Raw genomic sequence first — 19,965 nt, 5'->3', positions numbered from 1 at the left:
TTTTTTTTTTAAAGATTTTATTTATTTATTTGAAAGAGACAGAGACAGTGAGAGCAGGAACACAAGCAGGGGGAGTGGGAGAGGGAGAAGCAGGCTTCCTGCTGAGCCGGGAGCCCGATGCGGGACTCGATCCCAGGACCCTGGGATCATGACCTGAGCCAAAGGCAGTCGCTTAACCAACTGAGCCACCCAGGCGCCCGGATTGTCGAAATTTCTCTGGTTGTGTATAAAAACTGGTTTGTCGCTGCTTTTTTTCTTAGCAGGGTAAAGATGTTTTAAAAGTAAAGTTGGTGAAAATACCCTAAATTTGGCAATCATTGCTATGCAAAGGAGGCAGAGGGAACCAAAGGAATGTATTTTCTTTCACCTTTTTTAAAAGCGCCTAAACCCACCAGTACATTTTTGCAACTCTTAGGTTTGCTGTTCTACTTCTGAGAAGCATTGCAGAAATCTAACTATAGTTCTGCAGTTTTTTTAACTTTTTTAGCAGTCTCTGAATGAGAATCTTTTGCTCCTTTGTAGTGAAAGTGCCTCTTTTCAGCACTTTTAAAATATATCATTGCAAGAAAACTTTTGATGCTATCTAGTACCTGTAATATTGTCAAGGATATATTATTAATGGAGGGAAGTAAATTTAAAAAAGTAACATGTAAATGCTTTCTAGTCTCAGGGTTTTTGTGTGTGTGTGTGTTTTTTAATTTTAGAGAGGGGGTAGGGGCAGAGAGAGAGAGAGAATATCTCAAGTAGATTCCCCACTGAGCATGGAGCCCCATGCAGGAGTCCATCTCACTACCATAAGATCATGACCTAAGATGAAATCAAGAGTCCCATGCTTAACCGACTGAGCCACCAGGCACCCCTAGTCTCAGAGTTTCTAAATTAGAATTCCTTTTTTGTTCCTTTAGTTAACTTGTTTATAAAGCAGTTCCAAGTTTACTCTGAATGTTTAGTATATGTTTTTTCAGGTGGAAGGTTATAGAGGAATGTATTAGTTTTCTGTTGCTGCAGTAACAAATACCACAAGCTGAATGGTTTAAAACAACATAGGTTTAACAGTCTTAAAATTCTGTAGTTAGAAGCCCAACAGGGGTCTCAACCAAACTAAAACCAAGGTATCAGGCAGGTCACTTTAATTTCTAAAGGCTCTCGTGTAGAATCCATTTCCTTTTTCATTCAGGTTGGCAGAATTCTTTGCAATTATAGGACTAAAGTTCCTTTTTCCTTCCTGATGTTCCCTGCTTGTAGAAGCCACCCTCATTTCTTGAATCATGGCCTCCATCTTCAAAGCCAGCATGGATCTAGTAAATCCTGTGCTTGAAATCTCTCTTCTCTCCTGTTCTCTTTCCATTTTTCTTCCTCTATCCTCCACTAGTAAGGGCCCATGTTATTATATTGGACCCATGGATAATCCAGGATAATCCCCCCCACCTTTTTTTAAGTCAGCTGATTAACCTTAATTCCATTTGCAGCCTTAATTTCCTTTTTCCATGTAAAGTTAGTGTATTCACACGTGTGATATTGGGATTAGGGCTCAGGTATTTTAGGGTCCGTTATTCTGCCTGTGTCATCCCGGTGGAATATCACTTAGAGTTTCCTGTTTTTCTTGTTTAAATACAGCAGCCATAAGTTAGTGTTTACTTGCTTATAAGGCTGAATTGAGAAACATGCAGCCCATTTAGGGTGGGTTTATGGAGTGCTTCTTGGCAGCTCTCTTACCTTTTTTTTTTTTTTTTTTTATCCAGCGTTACAGACTTCCTTAGTTTTTTCCAAAGATTTTGGTTTGCTTGTATTTGTTCGGAAGTCACTTAGCATTGATGAAGTAAGTTGAAGATTTCATTTTCCTTTTCTTGTACATTCCTTTATGTTGGAGTGACTCTTTCTTGCCCATATTTACTACAATGTTTATTTCTTTCATTATAGTTTCGTGATTGTAGAGAAGAAGTCTTAAAATTTTTATGTATTTTCTTAGAAAAAATTGGCCAGAAGATCACACCTTACTCTCTTGAAATTAAGGTAAGGAGAAAAAACGTATCTCATTATATACCAACATCTATTTTAACTTATGCTGTAAGTTAAATTTGGGTTTATATTTTATTCCTGCTTTTCTCATCAAGGAGTTTACTTATTTGTGCTTGATTGTGGACTAGAAATGTAGTGGGCTGTTCTTTTTATAGATTTAATAAGGTAAGGCCCTTGTCAGAAACTACTCTGATAACTTTTTGCACATAGGATAAATAATGTATTTTATAAAAAGTCATAATAAATTTGGTTTTTTTAATTGTGAGGAGATTTCAAAACACTAAAAATTTTAAAGAATTCTTCTGCTGGGTAAGATTCTTATTTCATGTCCTTCCTGTGTGCCCTTGGGCAGCAGTTTGAAGTTTGCCTTTCTTGTGCCTCCGTTCTCTTTCCACCTGCCTTCCCCATGTGTCCTTATAATTTACTGTGGAATTAGTACTCATAAAGTTGTTCTTTCTCAGGCTTGTTTATACTTTGAACAAGTGCCACAAGTTAAGTTGTTTTTATTGGTCCCGAATTGCTTTTAGTTCTTGGATGCTAAGATTTGATGAAGAAGTATATATTCAATCTGGGGTAATTTATAAGAAGCTATTTTATTAATTATAATTAACTCTAATATATGACATAATAATCATCAATCTTTTTTTTAATAGGTTTTAATTTTATTTTCTTTTGATTTCTAGCCTTTTGGGTTTGGAATCCTAATACAGTTGTCCCTTGAACAACAGGGGGTTAGAGACATTGACCCCCTGCATGCAGTTGAAAATCCATGTATTTGACTTTTGACTCCCCAAAAAGTTAACTACCAGTAGCCTCCTGTTGACTGGAAGCTTTACTGATAAACATAAATAGTTGATTAGCACATATTTTGTATGTTATGTGTATTACAGATTGTATTTTTATAGTTGAGTAAGCTAGAGAAAAAATATTCAGGAAATCATAGGAGAAAATACATTTACAGTACTGTACTGTATTTATCGGAAAAAATCTGGGTATCCAAGTGGACCTGCAGAGTTCAAGCCTGTGCTGTTCAAGAGTCAACTGTATTTTAAAAAATTGCTTCAACAGTAGAAGTAACTAACATCTGTAGAGTGCTCCATTGTTTACAGAGTTCTTTCATGGTACAGTTTGTCTTACTTATTTTTACCAAAACTCTTTGAGGTAGGTATTTTTAATCTCTTTAGCTTACAAATGAGACTTAGAAGTTAAGAAACTTCACCCAAAACGTGGAGCCAAGTGGCCTCCTTCCAGAGTGCCTGCTTGTTTTATTAGACTGAGCTGTTCTGTTCCCAACCATTCTTCTCTGAATTGTTTTAGTTACTTTTAAAATTTTTGATGCTTGCTTTCTTGATATATGGCAACAAGTGCTATGGGAGGTATGCATGGAAGCATAACTTTTTTTTTTTAATCCTGCTCACGTGTCCATTTACTTTGTGTTTTTGTGACTATTGCTCCCCTCAGAGATGTACTTTTAACTGTTGTGAAGAACTGAGATCTTATTGATGATTTTGGTATGTCTCCTTTTAAAACCTAGAATACTTGTACCAGTGTTTACACAAAGGATAAAGCTGCTAAATGTAAAATCCCAGCCCTAGATCTTCTTATTAAGGTAATTGTATTATTCTAAGTACATGTATTTCATATTAAACATACAACTTAAAAAGCAGAAAATTAGAATTTTAAGTTATGTTTTGAGTGAGAGATGTTGGAGGCTAGGCTTTGGTCACATTGATGTATGGACAAGATATTCTGACCATCACCTATTAATATCCTGACCTTTTGCTCTAAGTCTCTTCGGGGTAGCAGAGGAAGGATTTTGGGTTGTGAGGGGAATTAAGAGGAAAAATAAGCAAGGAATGTACTGCTCCTGTTTACTCTCATCACCCTAACTCTTAAAACCTAAGGCTACTAAGAGTTGCCAGAATTCACATCATTGTAGCTTTGAGTTCTTTCCTAAACCATACCATGAAAATGGGTCTCTATGTTGTATTTAAGTGCTTCTTGGGGGCTCACTGTCACCTCTTTCTCTCTCAGATGCATCTCTTTTATTGCATCTCTATTTTAGAATTCCTTTGGGTCTTGTTAGTCCTTGTCTTAAGTGCCTCCAAGAGAATGGTTCTAGTCATATTATTGGTTTCTTGGGAAGGTAAATTTAAGTCTACACCCTCTTTCCCTTTGTAACCCCTGTGTTCTACCACCCACCTCAACCTCTGCCTCCCAAATAATCAGGCTAGATAGGAGTGCTGAGAGGCCAAGGAAATCCCTTAGAGACACGTGATTCTGGAGCTTTGTTTGTGTAGAAACAGTGCAGAAGAGGAAGCCTTGTCATTATTTTCCTATTTAGACAATGCTGGTTTGTATTATTTTAGTTACTTCGGACTTTAAGAAGTTCTAGACTCATGGATGAATTTAGAATTGGAGAGTTATTTAGCAAATTCTATGGAGAACTTGCATCGAAAACAAAAATACAGGATACAGGTGAGATGCATTCAAATGTTATTTTTATTTTTATTTATTTTTTTTATTTTTTTTTAAGATTTTATTTATTTATTTGACAGAGAGAGACATAGCAAGAGAGGGAACACAAGCAGATGGAGTGGGAGAGGGAGAAGCAGGCTTCCCGCTGAGTAGAGAGTCCGATGCGGGGCTCGATCCCAGTACCCTGGGACCATGACCTGAGCCGAAGGCAGATGCTTAATGACTGAGCCACCCAGGCGCCCCCAAATGTTATTTTTAAATATTTTAACAAATTGACGTTAAAAAATTAGTGTAAAACTTAGGTTTTTCTCTATTAAAGCATTTATATGTTTTACAGATGAATCCTTTTTGCTGAAAACAAACCCAAATGGAAATAAACAAAAACATGTGAAGACTTCTGCTTCTGAAAGTTTAATCTTGATGAAATGATTTATTTTAAGTAGGCTCCACACCCAATGTGAACCCACAACCCTGAGATTAAGAGTTGTGTGCTCTACTGACTGAGCCAGCCAGGTGCCCCATGAAATGATTTCTTTAAATAGAAAGCTCACACACACACAAAAAAAACCCCACAACACATGTCAAATGTTACTTAGTTTATAATAGTAGATTGGCATAAAATTTATCAGGAAAGATTCTGATACATAAAACTAGATATTTTCTGTGTCTTATTATAAAATTACTTTTGAACTAAACACTCATTTTGTTATTCATTTTTGTTTATTTAAATGTAATTTTTGGCCTTCACTTATCTTAAATTTATTTTTCAGTTTTAGAAAAAATATATGAGCTTCTAGGAGTATTAGGTGAAGTTCATCCTAGTGAGATGATAAATAATTCAGAAAAACTGTTCCGGGCTTTTCTGGGTGAACTTAAGACCCAGGTATGGCAAACTTTATGCTGTTCCGCTTCCAAAGATTTGATTGTGTTTTTCTCTTTTTTAACGATACCGTCTTTAAAACACTTTTTTTTTTTAGATGACATCAGCAGTAAGAGAGCCCAAACTGCCTATTCTGGCAGGGTGTCTGAAGGGATTGTCTTCACTCATGTGTAACTTCACCAAATGCATGGAAGAAGGTATTGTTTGACTTCACTTGATTTTCTTCTTGGTTCAAAAACTATAATTCTAGGGCGCCTGGGTGGCTCAGTTGGTTAAGCAACTGCCTCCGGCTCGGGTCATGATCCCGGAGTCCTGGGATCGAGTCCCACATCGGGCTCCTGGCTCAGCGGGGAGCCTGCTTCTCCCTCTGACCCTCTCCCCTCTCATGCTGTTTCTCTGTCTCTCTCTCTTTCTCTCAAATAAATAAATAAAATCTTTAAAAAAAAAAACTATAATTCGGGGGCGCCTGGGTGGCTCAGTTGGTTAAGCGACTGCCTTCGGCTCAGGTCATGATCCTGGAGTCACAGGATCGAGTCCCGCATCGGGCTCCCTGCTCGGCAGGGAGTCTGCTTCTCCCTCTGACCCTCCTCCCTCTCATGCTCTCTGTCTCTCATTCTCTCTGTCTCAAATAAATAAATAAAATCTTTAAAAAAAAAAAAACAAAAAAAAACAAACTATAATTCTAAAATGAATTGCCTGTTTATTTTTTTGAACTTTTAAACCAATTGTGGATTCACACACAGCTGTGAGAAATAATACAGAGAGGTTCCATTTACTCACTTTCTACTACTAGTGATGACCTCTTTTATAACTAGTATAGTAGCATAACCAGGATATTGACATTGATAAATCTGCCAACCTTATCCACATTTCACTAGTTTTATGTGCACACCTTTGCATATGTGTATTTCATTCTCTGCAGTTTTATCATGTACAAATTTGTGTATGCATCACCATAGTCAAGATACTAAATATACCATCACCATAAGCACTCCTGCTATCCTGTAATAGCCACAGCCACCTTTCTTCCCCACCACTGCCCTCCCTGCACCCCAAACCACTACTTTTTGACTTGTGAATACGCTGCTAGAAAGTGCAAATACCTGTCGGAGTCCCTGCTTTCATTTTTTGAGGGATATACCCAGAAGCGGAATTGCTATATTATATGGTAATTCAGTGTTTAATTTTTTGCCATATTGTTTTCCAAAGCAGCAACAACTATTTTATATTCCCACTAGCAATGCATAAGGATTTCAGTTACTCCATATCCTTGCCAATACTTGATATTTTCTGGTTTTTGATAATAACCATCATAATGCGTGTGAAGTGGCATATCATTGTGGTTTTCATTTACATTTCATTTATGACTAGTGATGTTGAGTGACTTTTCATGTGCTTATTGGTTATTTACATATTTTCTTTGGAGAAATATAATTTAAGTTCTTTGCCCAATTTTTTGATGGTATCATTTTACTTTTTGTTGTTGAATTGTAGGAGTTCTTTAGGTATTCAGATATCAATTCCTTACCAAATACATGATTTGCAAGTGTTTTCTCCCATTTTATGGGTTACCTTTTTGTCCTCTGATGTGTAACAATTTTTTATTTTGATGAAGTCGTTAATCTGTTTTGTGGCCTGTGCTTTTGTCATGTCCATGAAATCATTGCCAAATCACTGTTGAAATGTTTATGTGCCTTTGTAAAAAGTTACTTGGGTACATATGTGTGTGCAGTTCTATTTCTAAGTTCTCTATTCTGTTCCATTGGTCTATGTATTTATCTCTCTGCCAACACCACACCGTTTCTTTGACTATAACTATAGAGTAAGCCTTAATGTCGAGTAAAGTCCTCCCATTTTATTCTCCTTTTTCAAAAGAACTGCTTTTTTTTTTTTAAAGATTTTATTTATATGTTTGTCAGAGAGAGAGAGCGCACAAGCAGGGGAAGCAGCAGGAGAGGGAGAAGCAGGCTCCTTGCTAAGCAAGGAGCCCAATGTGGGACTCGATCCCAGGACCGTGGGATCATGACCTGAGCCGAAGGCAGATGCTTAACTGACTGAGCCACCCAGGTGTCCCCAAAAGAACTGCTTTTGAAATCATTTATTTATTTACTTTTTTTTAGTAAACTTTTTAAAGATTTTATTTATTTGAGAGACAGAGAATGAGCAGTGGGGAGGGGCAGAGGGAGAGAGAGAGGGAGAAGCAGACTCCCCACTGAGCAGGAAGCCCGATGCAGGACTCAATCCCAGGACCCTGGGATCGTGACCTGAGCTGAAGGCTTGACCTGAGCAGACGCTTAACCGACTGAGCCACCCAGGTGCCCCATTTACTTATTTTTAAAAAAGATTTTATTTATATATTTGAGAGAGAGCAAGAGAGGGGGAGCACAACCGGGGGGTGCAGGGGAAGGGGCAGAGGGGGAAGCAGACTCCCCGCTGAGCAGGGAACCTGGTGGGGGCTCAATCCCAGGACTCTGGGATCATGACCAGAGCCAAAGGCAGAGGCTTTGCTGACTGAGCCACCCAGGTGTCCCTGAAATCATTTAAGTGCTGTGCTTTTCCATGTATATTCTAGCATAAGTTTGTGTCTACAAAACACCTTGCTTGGATTTTGATAGTCATTGCATTAAACCTGTGTATTAATCTGGTGAGAACTGACATCTTTGCTATGCTGAATTTTCCAATCCATGAACACAATTTATCTCTCCATTTATTTAGGTCTTCTTTGATTTCGTCCATCAGTGTTTTGTAGTTTTTAGGATATAGATTCTTGCCTATGAATTTTAAAGTTTGCTTATTATGCTTTTCTTTATAGTTCTAACGTTTCCTTGTATCTCAAAATTAAAGTTTTAGAGGATAATCTAGCTAGGATGGCATTATATGCATTATGAAATACATTTCTTTTTAAAAGGCAACGAAAACTTTTAACCCTAAAAGATTCTTTAAATGACAAAAAATTCTCTATTTACCCTTCCTTACCGTTTCTGTTCAAGTAATTGCCAAATTTTTGTACCTCCTGTATGTTTGCTTTTATTAGGTTGAAACCCAACATCCAATGATTTTTGACCTACAAAAACAGCAATTTCATGTTTCAACCTAATATTTTTACTCACTCCTCTGTTGCTTACCAAGGATGTTGTAGTAGCTCTATGTGATTTCTCTTCCTTTATTTTCTCTCATCTGTCCCATATTCTGTTGCCAGCTTCCCATTTCATCAGGTTCTGGCTCACAGATCACCCATTTGAAACCTTTATGATTCCCCTGAGATGAGTCACTTCCTCTGGCTTCTGTATTCTCCTGTTACAGCACTTCCTACGATATATTTTTAATTTATCAGGTTATGTGTTTATTTCTGTCACTTGCACCTGCTGGTAGGTAATGTTGCTGATTTGTCTTTGTATTTGCTTGGCATATTAATTGATATTCAGTGAACACATACAGTTTAAGAAGAATAACAGCACTTATTGCTCATTTACCGTGTGCTAAAGACTATTCTAGAATAGTTGCAGGGAAAATTCCAGTAATAGCTCTGGAATTTTCTAGATTAGGAAACTAGAACTAAGACAAGTTGCTTGTCCAAAGTCACACAACTGATGTGGTGGCAGAGTAATGGCTCCCAATGATGTCCTCATTCTAATACCCTAAAGCCTCTATAAAGAAATACAGCCCTTCTGACACCCTGATTTTACCTCAGTGAGACCCATTTCAGATTTCTCATCTCCAGAACTGTATAGTAACAAATTTCATGATAGTTTGTTATAGCAGCAGTAGTAAATTATATAACCAATAAGACTAGGATTTAAACTTTGGTCTGAGGCTATAATTTATAGTTTTTCTGTCATGCCATGATCATGTGACATTAAGCACTAAATACTAATACTGATATTTTCATTCATACAGTATGTGTTCCTTGGGTGCCTTCTATCTAAAGAATGATGAGTTAGGTGTTGGATTCAGTGATCAGAATCACCAGATTCCTACCATCTTGAACTCAGTTTAGTAGAGGAAACAGACAATAAATAGATGAATAAGCTATTACAGATTTCAGGGTTCAATTATGCAAACAGTTTGGGTACAGTGAATAGGAATACCAGAGTGTGGAGAGGGTAGAGGATGTATATAGCCTGCTGGTTCTTTGTGAGGAGGCAACAAGAAGCTAAGGCCTGCAGGATGGCAAGGAGACAGCTGGGAAAGAGCTCAGAAGAGCATGCCAGGCAAAGGGACCAGCAAGTACCAGGCCTCAAGCCTGGCCAGCGCACAGTGGTCAGAAGGGTTCAAGAGAACTGGCATGTCTGGAGTAGAGTGGCACACAGAGAGCTGGGGAGAGAGTGCACAGGATGTGGGGTCAGTGTGTGAGGGGATTTTGAGTTGGAATTTTATTTCAAATGGATTCAGAAACCATGTTTTTTCTCTGATGAATAGGTATGGGGTAGTTGATGTTTTACAGGGGTCTACTTGACTGCTATTGGATGTGAGATTTGTTTTGGCGTAGGATTGAGAGACTTTGCTCATGAATGTGGCCGTGAGCAGCTGAAGTAGGTGCAGTGGTGTTTAACCTGGGTGGGGCAGGTTTCAGGCAAAACCTGGCTTTTTGTTTTGGATATGTTTAACCATAGATGCTATGGAGTGTCTCAGCTTAGATGTTAAGGGTGGGGTTGTATATGTAAGACTGGATCTTGCAGGAGAAATTAGACTTTAAGATACAAATTTGGAAGTTTTCAGCAAACAGGTAATATGTGAAACTCTGAGTGTGAGTAAGATTAGCTGGGGAGCAGGTGCAGAGAGACTGGGGCAAGGATGTAAGATGCATTGCTCTGGGTGGAGTCTGAATGCAAAGCCACCAGAGCTGCAGAGTGGGTCCAGGCAGGTTCAGTTGAGTGTTAGAGGACAAGCTGGACAGAGCAGGTTAAGGGTTAATAGGGTGAAGACAAGCTGGAATGGAAGGGAGGAAGTGGAGGCTATCTGCAGAAAACCTTTTAGAGAAATCTTAACAGAGGAGACCAAAGAAATGTATAGCTGAAGAGAGACAAGGTGGTAAGAGAGTTTTTAGAAATAGATACCGGAATTCGTACATTTATGTTCCTAGCAACACTACCCATAATAGCTAAAAGGGAGAAATAACCCAAGTGTCCATCAACAGTTGAGTGGATGAACAAATGTAGTATCAACACACAACAGAATATTATTCGGTCTTAAAAAAGGAGGGAAATACTGTCCCATGCTACAACATGTGGACTAGAGGACATTATGCTAAGTGAGGTAAGCAAGTCACAAAGCTATAAATACTGTATGAGGTAGCAGGAACAGGGAAATTTATAGGTTCAGAAAGTAGAATCAAGGGTACCTGGGGCTAGGGGGCAGGGGAGTTAGTGTTTAATGGGTACAGCCTTTCTGTAGGGGATGATGAAAATCTTTTGGGTATAGATAATGGTGGTGAGTACACAACAATGTAAATATTTAACACCATTGAATTTTACACTTACACAGGGTTAACACTGTAAATACTCTGTTATATATATTTTACCACAATAAAAAAGTAAATACAAGAGCATTCTTGTTGAGGGAGTGGTCCACTAGAAAGCAGAGGTGCACATAGGAGAGCGGACAGTGGAAGGCAGAGCCTGGGAAGGGTCACGGAGGTGATGACCATTGCCACTACTGAGAGCTCAGGCCTTTGCATTCCTGCACCTCACTGTGTTCAACCTGAGTCCCCCCATTCTAGACCAACTGTGTGCTGACAGGTACCTCATGCCCTTGAGTCTGTACACCTCTGTCTACATGGTCACTTTTTATTAGTATTAGAATGACCTTTTTTTGAATTAGTTCCCATTCTTTTAGGCCCAGCTCAAGTGCTGCCATATCTGTAAAGCCTGTCTTGAATACTTAATAGCCAGAAGAAATCTCTCCTTATATTAGATATAAGGAGCTTTTTAAATATTTCTTTTATGGAATTATTCTACAGACATGCTGATGTTTCTCTCCTCTTAAACCCTCTCTGACCCCTTTTCCCTCTATCTTCTTTGACAGTTGGGCTCTGTTTTTAAATGTATATCAGTCCTTTCGATCAAAGCAAACAATTTTTGAGCCTCTGCTGTTTGCAAGTCACTGTTACAAAGGCAGATAACTTAGCGATGAGTAAAGCTTGATTTCTGGACAGCTGCAGTGAATATTGGTGGGAGACCGTTAAACAATTGTGATGTCTGTCAGGTCAGGATAAGAGTCTTGGGTTATACTTGTGTAGCTGTTTTATCTTTAGGTGATAAGTTTACTAAGGTCAAAGCTCATATTTTATTCATATTTGTAATTCCCATAGTAATTTGGTGTACTGTGTGCTGAATAAAAGCCTGGCAGTACAGGGATGATGATCATGTGCTTGGCCTTATATAATTCTCCATACAACTCTCAAAAAAGCTGTATAGTGTCCCTTTTTATAGATAAGAAAACTGAGGCCCTGAGAGATTACCTAACAGAGCTTGTAAGTGATGAGGTGGAATTGAAACCCATGTCCTTGTTATACATTTTTTTCTTACTTTACTGTAGTAATAACTGCAGCAGTCATAGCTTGCAGCTCTTCAGCTGAAATGAATGATAGAAGACGTGATTCCTGAATTTGAGCTGTATGAAATAAAGCTGTTGGTTGTGAAGAGTTTCTGAGGTTAGATGATACTGTTGGGATTTGTAACGGAGGCTTCTTTTTGTTTTCTCGCCAGATCCCCAGACTTCAAGGGAGATTTTTGATTTTGCATTAAAGGCAATTCGTCCTCAGGTAGGATTAATATTACTCTAATTCTTTTATAGCTGAGACTTGCAATTGTCAAACATTGATGGTAATTTTTTTTTTTAAATAGATTGATCTGAAGAGATATGCGGTACCCTTAGGTAAGATTGTATATTTAACAAGATGGAATATTTCAGATTTTTAAATTAATGTCTTGAGTAAACTTTTGCTTAGACTATGAATGAGAGTCTTATGATAATGTCTCTGATGATTCACATATAGTTACTTGGAGGCTCTTGGAGACTTTGTTTTTAGCACGCAAACTCTGGTTAAATGGTCACGCTTAGATTACATGATTTTAAAAAAATTACTTTGGAACATCTTTTAGGGGATCCAGATTGTTTGATACTGATTTTATCTAAATAAACCCTGATCCTACTTCTGAAATTTGTTCTGGGGGTCACTGGCCCATTGATTCAAATGAAGGCTGGCAGTGTTAGAACTCTGATCAGAATCCCTAAGTTATTATAGTGATAGTGGATCTTCATGAACAGTTTTAGTTTTGACATAGACATATACTTAAAGCTTTCTTAGTTTTTTATTCTGCTTTTTGTTGTTCTATTTTAAATACAATGGTTTTTGCAATTGCAGCTGGCTTATGCTTATTTACGCTGCATGCATCTCAGTTTAGCACCTGCCTTCTGGACAACTACGTTTCTTTATTCGAAGTACTGTCAAAATGGTGTAGCCATACGAATGTAGAATTGAAAAAAGCTGCACATTCAGCTCTGGAATCTTTTCTGAAACAGGTATTCAACTTTTATTTAAAAATATTTTTTCGGGCGCCTGGGTGGCTCAGTCGTTAAGCGTCTGCCTTCGGCTCAGGTCATGATCCCAGGGTCCTGGGATCGAGTCCCACATCGGGCTCCCTGCTCAGCGGGAAGCCTGCTTCTCCCTCTCCCACTCCCCTGCTTGTGCTCCTGCTCTCGCTATCTCTCTCTCTGTCAAATAAATAAAATCTTTAAAAAAAATAAAAAATAAAAAAAATAAAAAATATTTTTTCCACGCAAAAAATTAAATTTCAGTTTTGTGCATGCACATTTGAAAAATGAATACAGGTTGATCTATTAGCTTCTGTAGTATTTAAATAAAAAAGCTTGGTTATTGATCAGCTGCATGGGTGGCAGCAGGACTGAAAGAAGGGTAGGAAGATACCAGATCTGATCACAGCCTCAGAGGCAAGACCGGGGGAGTCTAATGGACATGAGAAATGGCAATGAGGAGGTAGAAGGAAGAAAGGCTGGGGGGTCGGGGGTCCTCTGAGCCAGGGGCAGCCATGTGGGGGTGAGGGCCAGCTGTCATGTTAAGATGTTTGTGTTCCACCTTACTTCGAGAACAAGAAGAATCCATTTGCCCTTGTGTATTTTCCATCTAGTTAGGATGTGATTGTCAAATTGAGCCTGTAAATTTGTAAGTGCTAAGAGGGAATGTACTTGTGACTCTGAGCATCCAGAGGTGTCTAGAAATACCTGCTGTTCAGGCCAGGTATTATGGAATTAGACTGGTTGGGTTGTCTCTGATGGAAAACTCTTTTAAGAGTCACCAAAGTTTTGTTTGGAGCAATGTTATAAATGGTAGTTAAATTTACAAGCTATTCCATGAAGACCTGTCTGAACTGTGGCACAGACAGTATCCCGTTGTAAGGATATACACAGTCTGTTTATAGACACTTGAGTTGTTTCCAGCTTGGGGCTATTTTAAATAAAACAGTTAAGAACATTGTGACGAAGTGTTTTTGTGGACATACGCTTTCACTTCTCTTGAGTAAAAACCTAGAAGTGGAATTGCTGGGTCATATGGTAGGTATATATTAAAATGTAAAAAAACTGCTGAACTCTTTTCAAGCTGCTTCCACCAGTTTAATTCCCACCAGCAAAGCATGGGAGTTTCTGTTAGCCCACATCGTCATCAACACAGGGTATTGTTGGTCTTTTCAATTTTATCTCTTCTCATGGATGTATGATGTTACCTTACTGTGGTTATAATTTGAATTTCCATGGAGACTATTGATAATGATCTTTTCTTATAGTTACTAGTCTTATATTTTGTGAGGTACTCATTCAGATATTTGGTTTATTTTAAAATTAGGTTGTATGTCTTTTTATAAATGAGTTGTGACAGTTCTCTACATCATTTGGATACAAGTCCTTTTCTAAAAATATTGCAAATAATTTCTGTGGCATCTTTGAAAAACCAGATGTTTTCTTAGCAGCATCTTTGAAAGAGCAGATGTTTTAAAGTTTAAGTCCAGTTTACTAGTTTTCCAACTTGTTCTTCCTTTCTGTGTCCTGAAAATTTTTGCCTATCTCATGGTCGTAGCGATTTTCTCTTACTTTTCTTCAAGAAGTTTTATAGTTCATAGTTTTAACATTTACAGTTAGATTTTAGGGGCGCCTGGGTGGCTCAGTTGGTTAAGCGACTGCCTTCGGCTCAGGTCATGATCCTGGAGTCCCGGGATCGAGTCCCGCATCGGGCTCCCTGCTCGGCAGGGAGTCTGCTTCTCCCTCTGGCCCTCCCCCCTCTCATGCTCTCTCTATCTCATTCTCTCTCTCAAATAAATAAATAAAATCTTTAAAAAAAAAAAAAAAAAAACATTTACAGTTAGGTCTATAGTCCATTTTGAATTAGTTTTTGTGTATGGTACAAAGTAAGGATTGCAAGTTGATCCCCCATTTTTAGCTGTGAGCATCATTTGTTGAAGACGTTTCTTTCCCCAGTGACTTACCTTGGTACCTTTGTCAAAAATCAATTGATAGGGTTTATTGGTGGACTCTATATTTTGTTCCATTCATCTTTCTGTCCTTACATCAGTACCTCACTGTCTTGATTATTCTAGCTTTATATTAAGTGTTGAAATTAAGTGGTGGATGTCCTCCAGCTTCTGTCTTTTCCATTATTATTTTGACTATTGTATGTAAATTTAAACATTGCTCCTGAGGGAAAGAAATTTTTCAATAGATTTATATAAAGTTCTTATAAACATTGTAGGATAGCAGCATAGAATTCAAAAAAATGTAGAAGGGTACAAAGAAGACTTAAAATCTTCTGGAATCCTACCATTAAGGAAAAAAAAATCACCATTTTAGTGGCATTGCTTCTAGACCTCCTCCTTCCTTTCTCTGTCCCTTACTCTCTCCTCCTTTCTCTCTCCCTTTACCTCCTTTCATTCCCTTTCTTCCCAAGGGAAAGGAATGGGGATGGAAGAAGAGCAGTGTCTTAACATAAAGGAATATTCATAATTTCTGTGACTATGATTTTCCATTATGTTGGATGTTTTCCTGATAGTGCATTGAGAGCTGCATGATTAATTTGTAATGGCAACATAATTGATACATAAAATTATATTTATATTTAAGTCCATATTTATATTTGTCCTCTGCTGTTGGATAATTGTTTCCAACTTTTTGCTACTATATGCGGAAAACAATTGGATAATAATATATAAAAAGGATGTTTGCTGAAAGCACAATAATAAAAAATTAGAAGCAGTTTATAAATGTATAAGCATTATAGTTTATTCATAAAGTGAAAAACTATTCTGTGATTAAGTTGATGGTGTTTCCTAACATCTTGAGGAACATGTTACTGATATGCTTATGAAGAAGGAAATTTTGAGGCAGTATGTATGATACCCCATTCTTCTAAAATAAATGGGGTTTCATTCAGGATTAGGGTATGTGTTGGTAGGTTGACAATGAAAGGTAGATACCTTTTTTCTGCCTTTGATAATTATCTAGATTCTTTCCATACTTGTCTTTGTAGACAGTCTTTATGCTGAAATTAGGAATGATTTTTTGAACATTTGTATTAGTTCTTGCATTTAGGTTACTGTCGCGGTATGGTAGATGGAGATCAACTTGCTTCTCAAAGTACTTTTTTCCCTTGCCTCACCTAATTCAAGCTTTACAGTTTGTAGCTTATTTTTTTTGAAAGATGAGATGCTTTGTCTTTCTTACTGATCGTGAGTCCTGAGCTCTGTTTTGTGTTGCCCTAATGAGACACTGAGTCTGTTAATTCTGAACTCGCTGGCCGCTGGGCCTGCACGACTCTACACCACGCTGTGAGTTACAGACGAGCTCTAACTATGCTTTCTGCTTCATCAGGGAGCCTAAATTCAAAACCTGGTTTTTGTGCATGTCTTCCTACATTGGCCTGGCCTCTTTCAGTGCCTTTCTCTAGGAAAAAGGCATCACATGTAATAAAGAGAGTGTTTTTTCTAAATTTGGTGCAGCCTAAGCAAATTGAAGCGGTAGTTCTTTATCAATAAAAGCGATTGTGGGGGCGCCTGGGTGGCTCAGAGGGTTAAGCGTCTGCCTTTGGCTCAGGTCATGATCTCGGGGTGCTGGGATTGAGCCCCGCATCAGGCTCCCTGCTTGGCGCGGAGCCTGCTTCTCCCTCTCCTCTGCTGCTCTTCCTGCTTGTGCCCTCTTTCTCTGTCAAATAAATAAATAAAATCTTTAAAAAAAACAAAAGCGATTGTGTGGAATTATAACAACACATTGATAATATCTAATTAAACAATGCTAACCTTTTTACATTATAATAGATTCCTTTGTTTTGCTATTAAATATTTCTAAAAAGTAAATATTATGCAATTGCAGATTTCTTTTATGATGGCGAAAGATGCAGAAATGCATAAGAGTAAGCTACAGTACTTTATGGAGCAATTCTATGGAATCATCAGGAACATGGATTCAAACAGCAAAGATTTATCCATTGCTATTCGTGGATATGGACTTTTTGCAGGAGTATGGCTCATTAATTTATTCTTTTTATTTCATTTTGAGCATTTAAAGGAATATAATTTATTGCATTTTTTAATAGCATCTCACACTTGTGACAATATTGTTGTTACTTGCTTTGTTGTTAACTTGTTTTTTCAATGCCAACTATGTGCTAGGATTCTGAATACGTATTATCTCAAATTTTCATAACTCTCCTACAAGCTTTTAGGAGTATTATTCCACTTTTCAAATGAGGAAACTGAGACCTAGAGAAATTAAGTTGTCAAAGGACACACAGTTAGTAATTTATAGAGCCAAGACGTAAATTCAAGCCCGAAGACTTGAAACAACATGTTTTTTCTACTGTGCTATGCTGCCCATTATTTATGAAGTAAAATTATAGTTGATGTCACTCAGTGTTTTAGAAAGAGAGGTTCTTGGGGCGCCTGGGTGGCTCAGTTGTTAAGCGTCTGCCTTCGGCTCAGGTCATGATCCCAGGGTCCTGGGATTGAGCCCTACATCGGGCTCCCTGCTCCGCAGGAAGCCTGCTCCTCCCTCTCCCACTCCCCCTGCTTGTGTTCCCTCTCTCATTGTGTATCTCTCTGTCAAATAAATAGATAAAATCTTAAAAAAAAAAAATAGGTTCTTACGACAGAAGTCGTAATATTTAAGAATATTAATGGGGTGCCTGGGTGGTTCAGTCAGTTGAGCATCCGACTCGATATCCGCTTAGGTAATGATCTCAGGGTTGTGAGATGGAGCCCCACGTCAAGCTCTGTGCTGGGCGTGGAACCTGCTTAAGATTCTCTCTCTCCCTCTCGCCTCCCCCCGTCTCTCCCCCACCCTCTCTAAAAAAAAAAAGACTATTGATAATAACTATAGTTATTTCCATCTTAGTGGATCTCTGTGACTTCTACTTTATGGAGAAAATCACTTCCTACCTCTCTACAGATCTCCCCATCAGTGTCTACTCCCTTTTTCAGGGTACGAGAGCCCCTCTTCCCAGCTTTCTACTCTCACTACTCATTCCATTTCTGATCATTTCCTCGTTTGCTTCCAAATGATCCTTCCTTCTCTTGCTTTTTAATTTTCATCTTCATTTGTCTCTGTTGGCTCCTTTGAATATATATAGGGCAGAAGAACCAGTATGTGAGAAGGCTTAGAGGTAAATGAGAACATGGAATTTTCAATTTTATACACTATGGTCTAACCAACTTAAACTTGTTCACTGTAGTTAGAATATGTTCACAGTGTAGCTGGAGCATGATAGACAAAAAGGGAGAGGACTCTAAAAAGATTAGTCAGATCCTCAGGGAAGCTAGATTAGATCTGAGGTCCAAAGAAGCCTTTGAAAAATCTGAAGCTGAGTAGTAGCATTATCAGATTTGTGAGTTACAAAGATGGCTCTGGGTGTAGTGTGCAGAATGGTATCGTAGCTATTCCAGCTCTGAGTTTACGTCTTGGTCCCCCTTTAGGTGACTACCTCACGGGGCGCAGACTGCATCTCATTTGTCTTTGATAGCTACCATCTAAGCAATATCTAGAATAGCTGACTATCAATAGATTTTTTTGTGTATAAATACATATTTAGAATATAATTACAGATTATTTTTAAAAGCATCTTTATGAGATATATTGTATTTTATAATTTTCATTTCCATTAAAAAGCTTGTTAATATTCAGCTTATCACATGGCTTAACATGACACCTTAAATAACATTATTTCGACATTGATAAGATTGATAAAGACTTTTGTTTACCTTTCCGAAAGCCTTGCAAGGTTATAAATGCAAAAGATGTTGACTTCATGTATGTAGAGCTCATTCAGCGCTGCATGCAGCTGTTCCTCACCCAGATAGACACTGTTGATGACCACGTTTACCACATGCCAAGTTTCCTCCAGTCTATTGCAAGTGTCTTGCTTTACCTTGATACAGTAAGTGAAATAATTAAATTGAGCACGATTTTAACTATTTAATCTCAGTTCGTCAGATAATTTCACGGAGTCATATGAATTATATGCATTTAGTACAGGCACGATTGTGAACAAGGTGACATTTTTAGTTATACTTTGTGTTAATAGAATTATTGTCATGAAAGTTGACTTTTTGTTATCCAAAGCAGGAAAAATTATTTGTTACTTGTTTTATCTTTCTAAAAGATTAAGATTGCTTCTTGAGATAGAATTGCACCTTAGGTATCGTTCAGACAGCTTTACTCTGATTTTTTTAGGCAATCACAATAAGTGTTCAGCTTATTAGTAGATTGGATATAAGCCAGGTTTTTCATTTATCTAATATGTGTCCACTTGAGTTGTAATTACTTTGGATATTTGTATCATTCCTATATATATTTATTCCCTCCTCTAACTTTCAGTTTGCTCTCCATTTCTGATAGGTTCCTGAAGTGTATACTCCGGTTCTGGAACATCTCATGGTGGTACAGATAGACAGTTTCCCACAGTATAGTCCAAAAATGCAGTCAGTGTGTTGTAAAGCCATAGTGAAAGTTTTCCTAGCCTTGGGGGGAAAAGGACCAGTTCTCTGGAATTGCATCAGTACCGTGGGTAAGTTTGGAACTCACCCTTGTTTTTATGATGATGAATGATGAATACTTAACATGTTGTTTGTTATAGATACCTTTCATATCTTTTTTTTTTTAATTTTTTTTTTATTCTTATGTTAATCCCCATACATTACATCATTAGTTTCAGATGAAGTGTTCCATGATTCATTGCTTGTGCATAACACCCAGTGCTCCATGCAGAATGTGCCCTCCTCAATACCCACCACCAGGCTAACCCATCCTCCCACCCCTCACTTTCCCTCCCGCTACCTTCTTCTTCTTCTTCTTTTTTTTTTTCTTAACATATATTGCATTATTTGTTTCGGAGGTACAGATCTGAGATTCAACAGTCTTGCACAATTCACAGCGCTTACCAGAGCACATACCCTCCCCAGTGTCTATCACCCAGTCACCCCATCCCTCCCACCCCACCCCCCACTCCAGCAACCCTCAGTTTGTTTCCTGCAATTAAGAATTCCTCATATCAGTGAGATCATATGATACATGTCTTTCTCTGTTTGACT

General features: G+C 38.0%; 1 protein-coding gene across 1 annotated transcript in view; it reads left to right on the top strand.

Annotated features, from left to right (window-relative positions):
* Positions 1-1,654: 1,654 nt before the first annotated feature.
* PRKDC (protein kinase, DNA-activated, catalytic subunit) overlaps positions 1,655-19,965 on the top strand; it is a gene marked incomplete at its 5' end in the record, with an annotated part of 225,068 nt that continues 206,757 nt past the window's right edge. The window contains 12 exon segments of the mRNA XM_081817118.1: positions 1,655-1,819; positions 1,921-2,013; positions 3,554-3,628; positions 4,389-4,497; positions 5,268-5,380; positions 5,475-5,574; positions 12,085-12,140; positions 12,223-12,253; positions 12,744-12,901; positions 16,754-16,900; positions 18,648-18,812; positions 19,274-19,442. Of these exon segments, the coding sequence (XP_081673244.1) occupies positions 1,655-1,819; positions 1,921-2,013; positions 3,554-3,628; positions 4,389-4,497; positions 5,268-5,380; positions 5,475-5,574; positions 12,085-12,140; positions 12,223-12,253; positions 12,744-12,901; positions 16,754-16,900; positions 18,648-18,812; positions 19,274-19,442 (1,381 nt within the window).

The sequence above is a fragment of the Leptonychotes weddellii genome, chromosome 4 (assembly GCF_054177405.1).
Source record: "Leptonychotes weddellii isolate Sample4059 chromosome 4, ASM5417740v2, whole genome shotgun sequence".
Lineage (NCBI taxonomy): Eukaryota > Metazoa > Chordata > Mammalia > Carnivora > Phocidae > Leptonychotes > Leptonychotes weddellii.
This window is presented reverse-complemented; position numbering and strand designations above follow the sequence as displayed.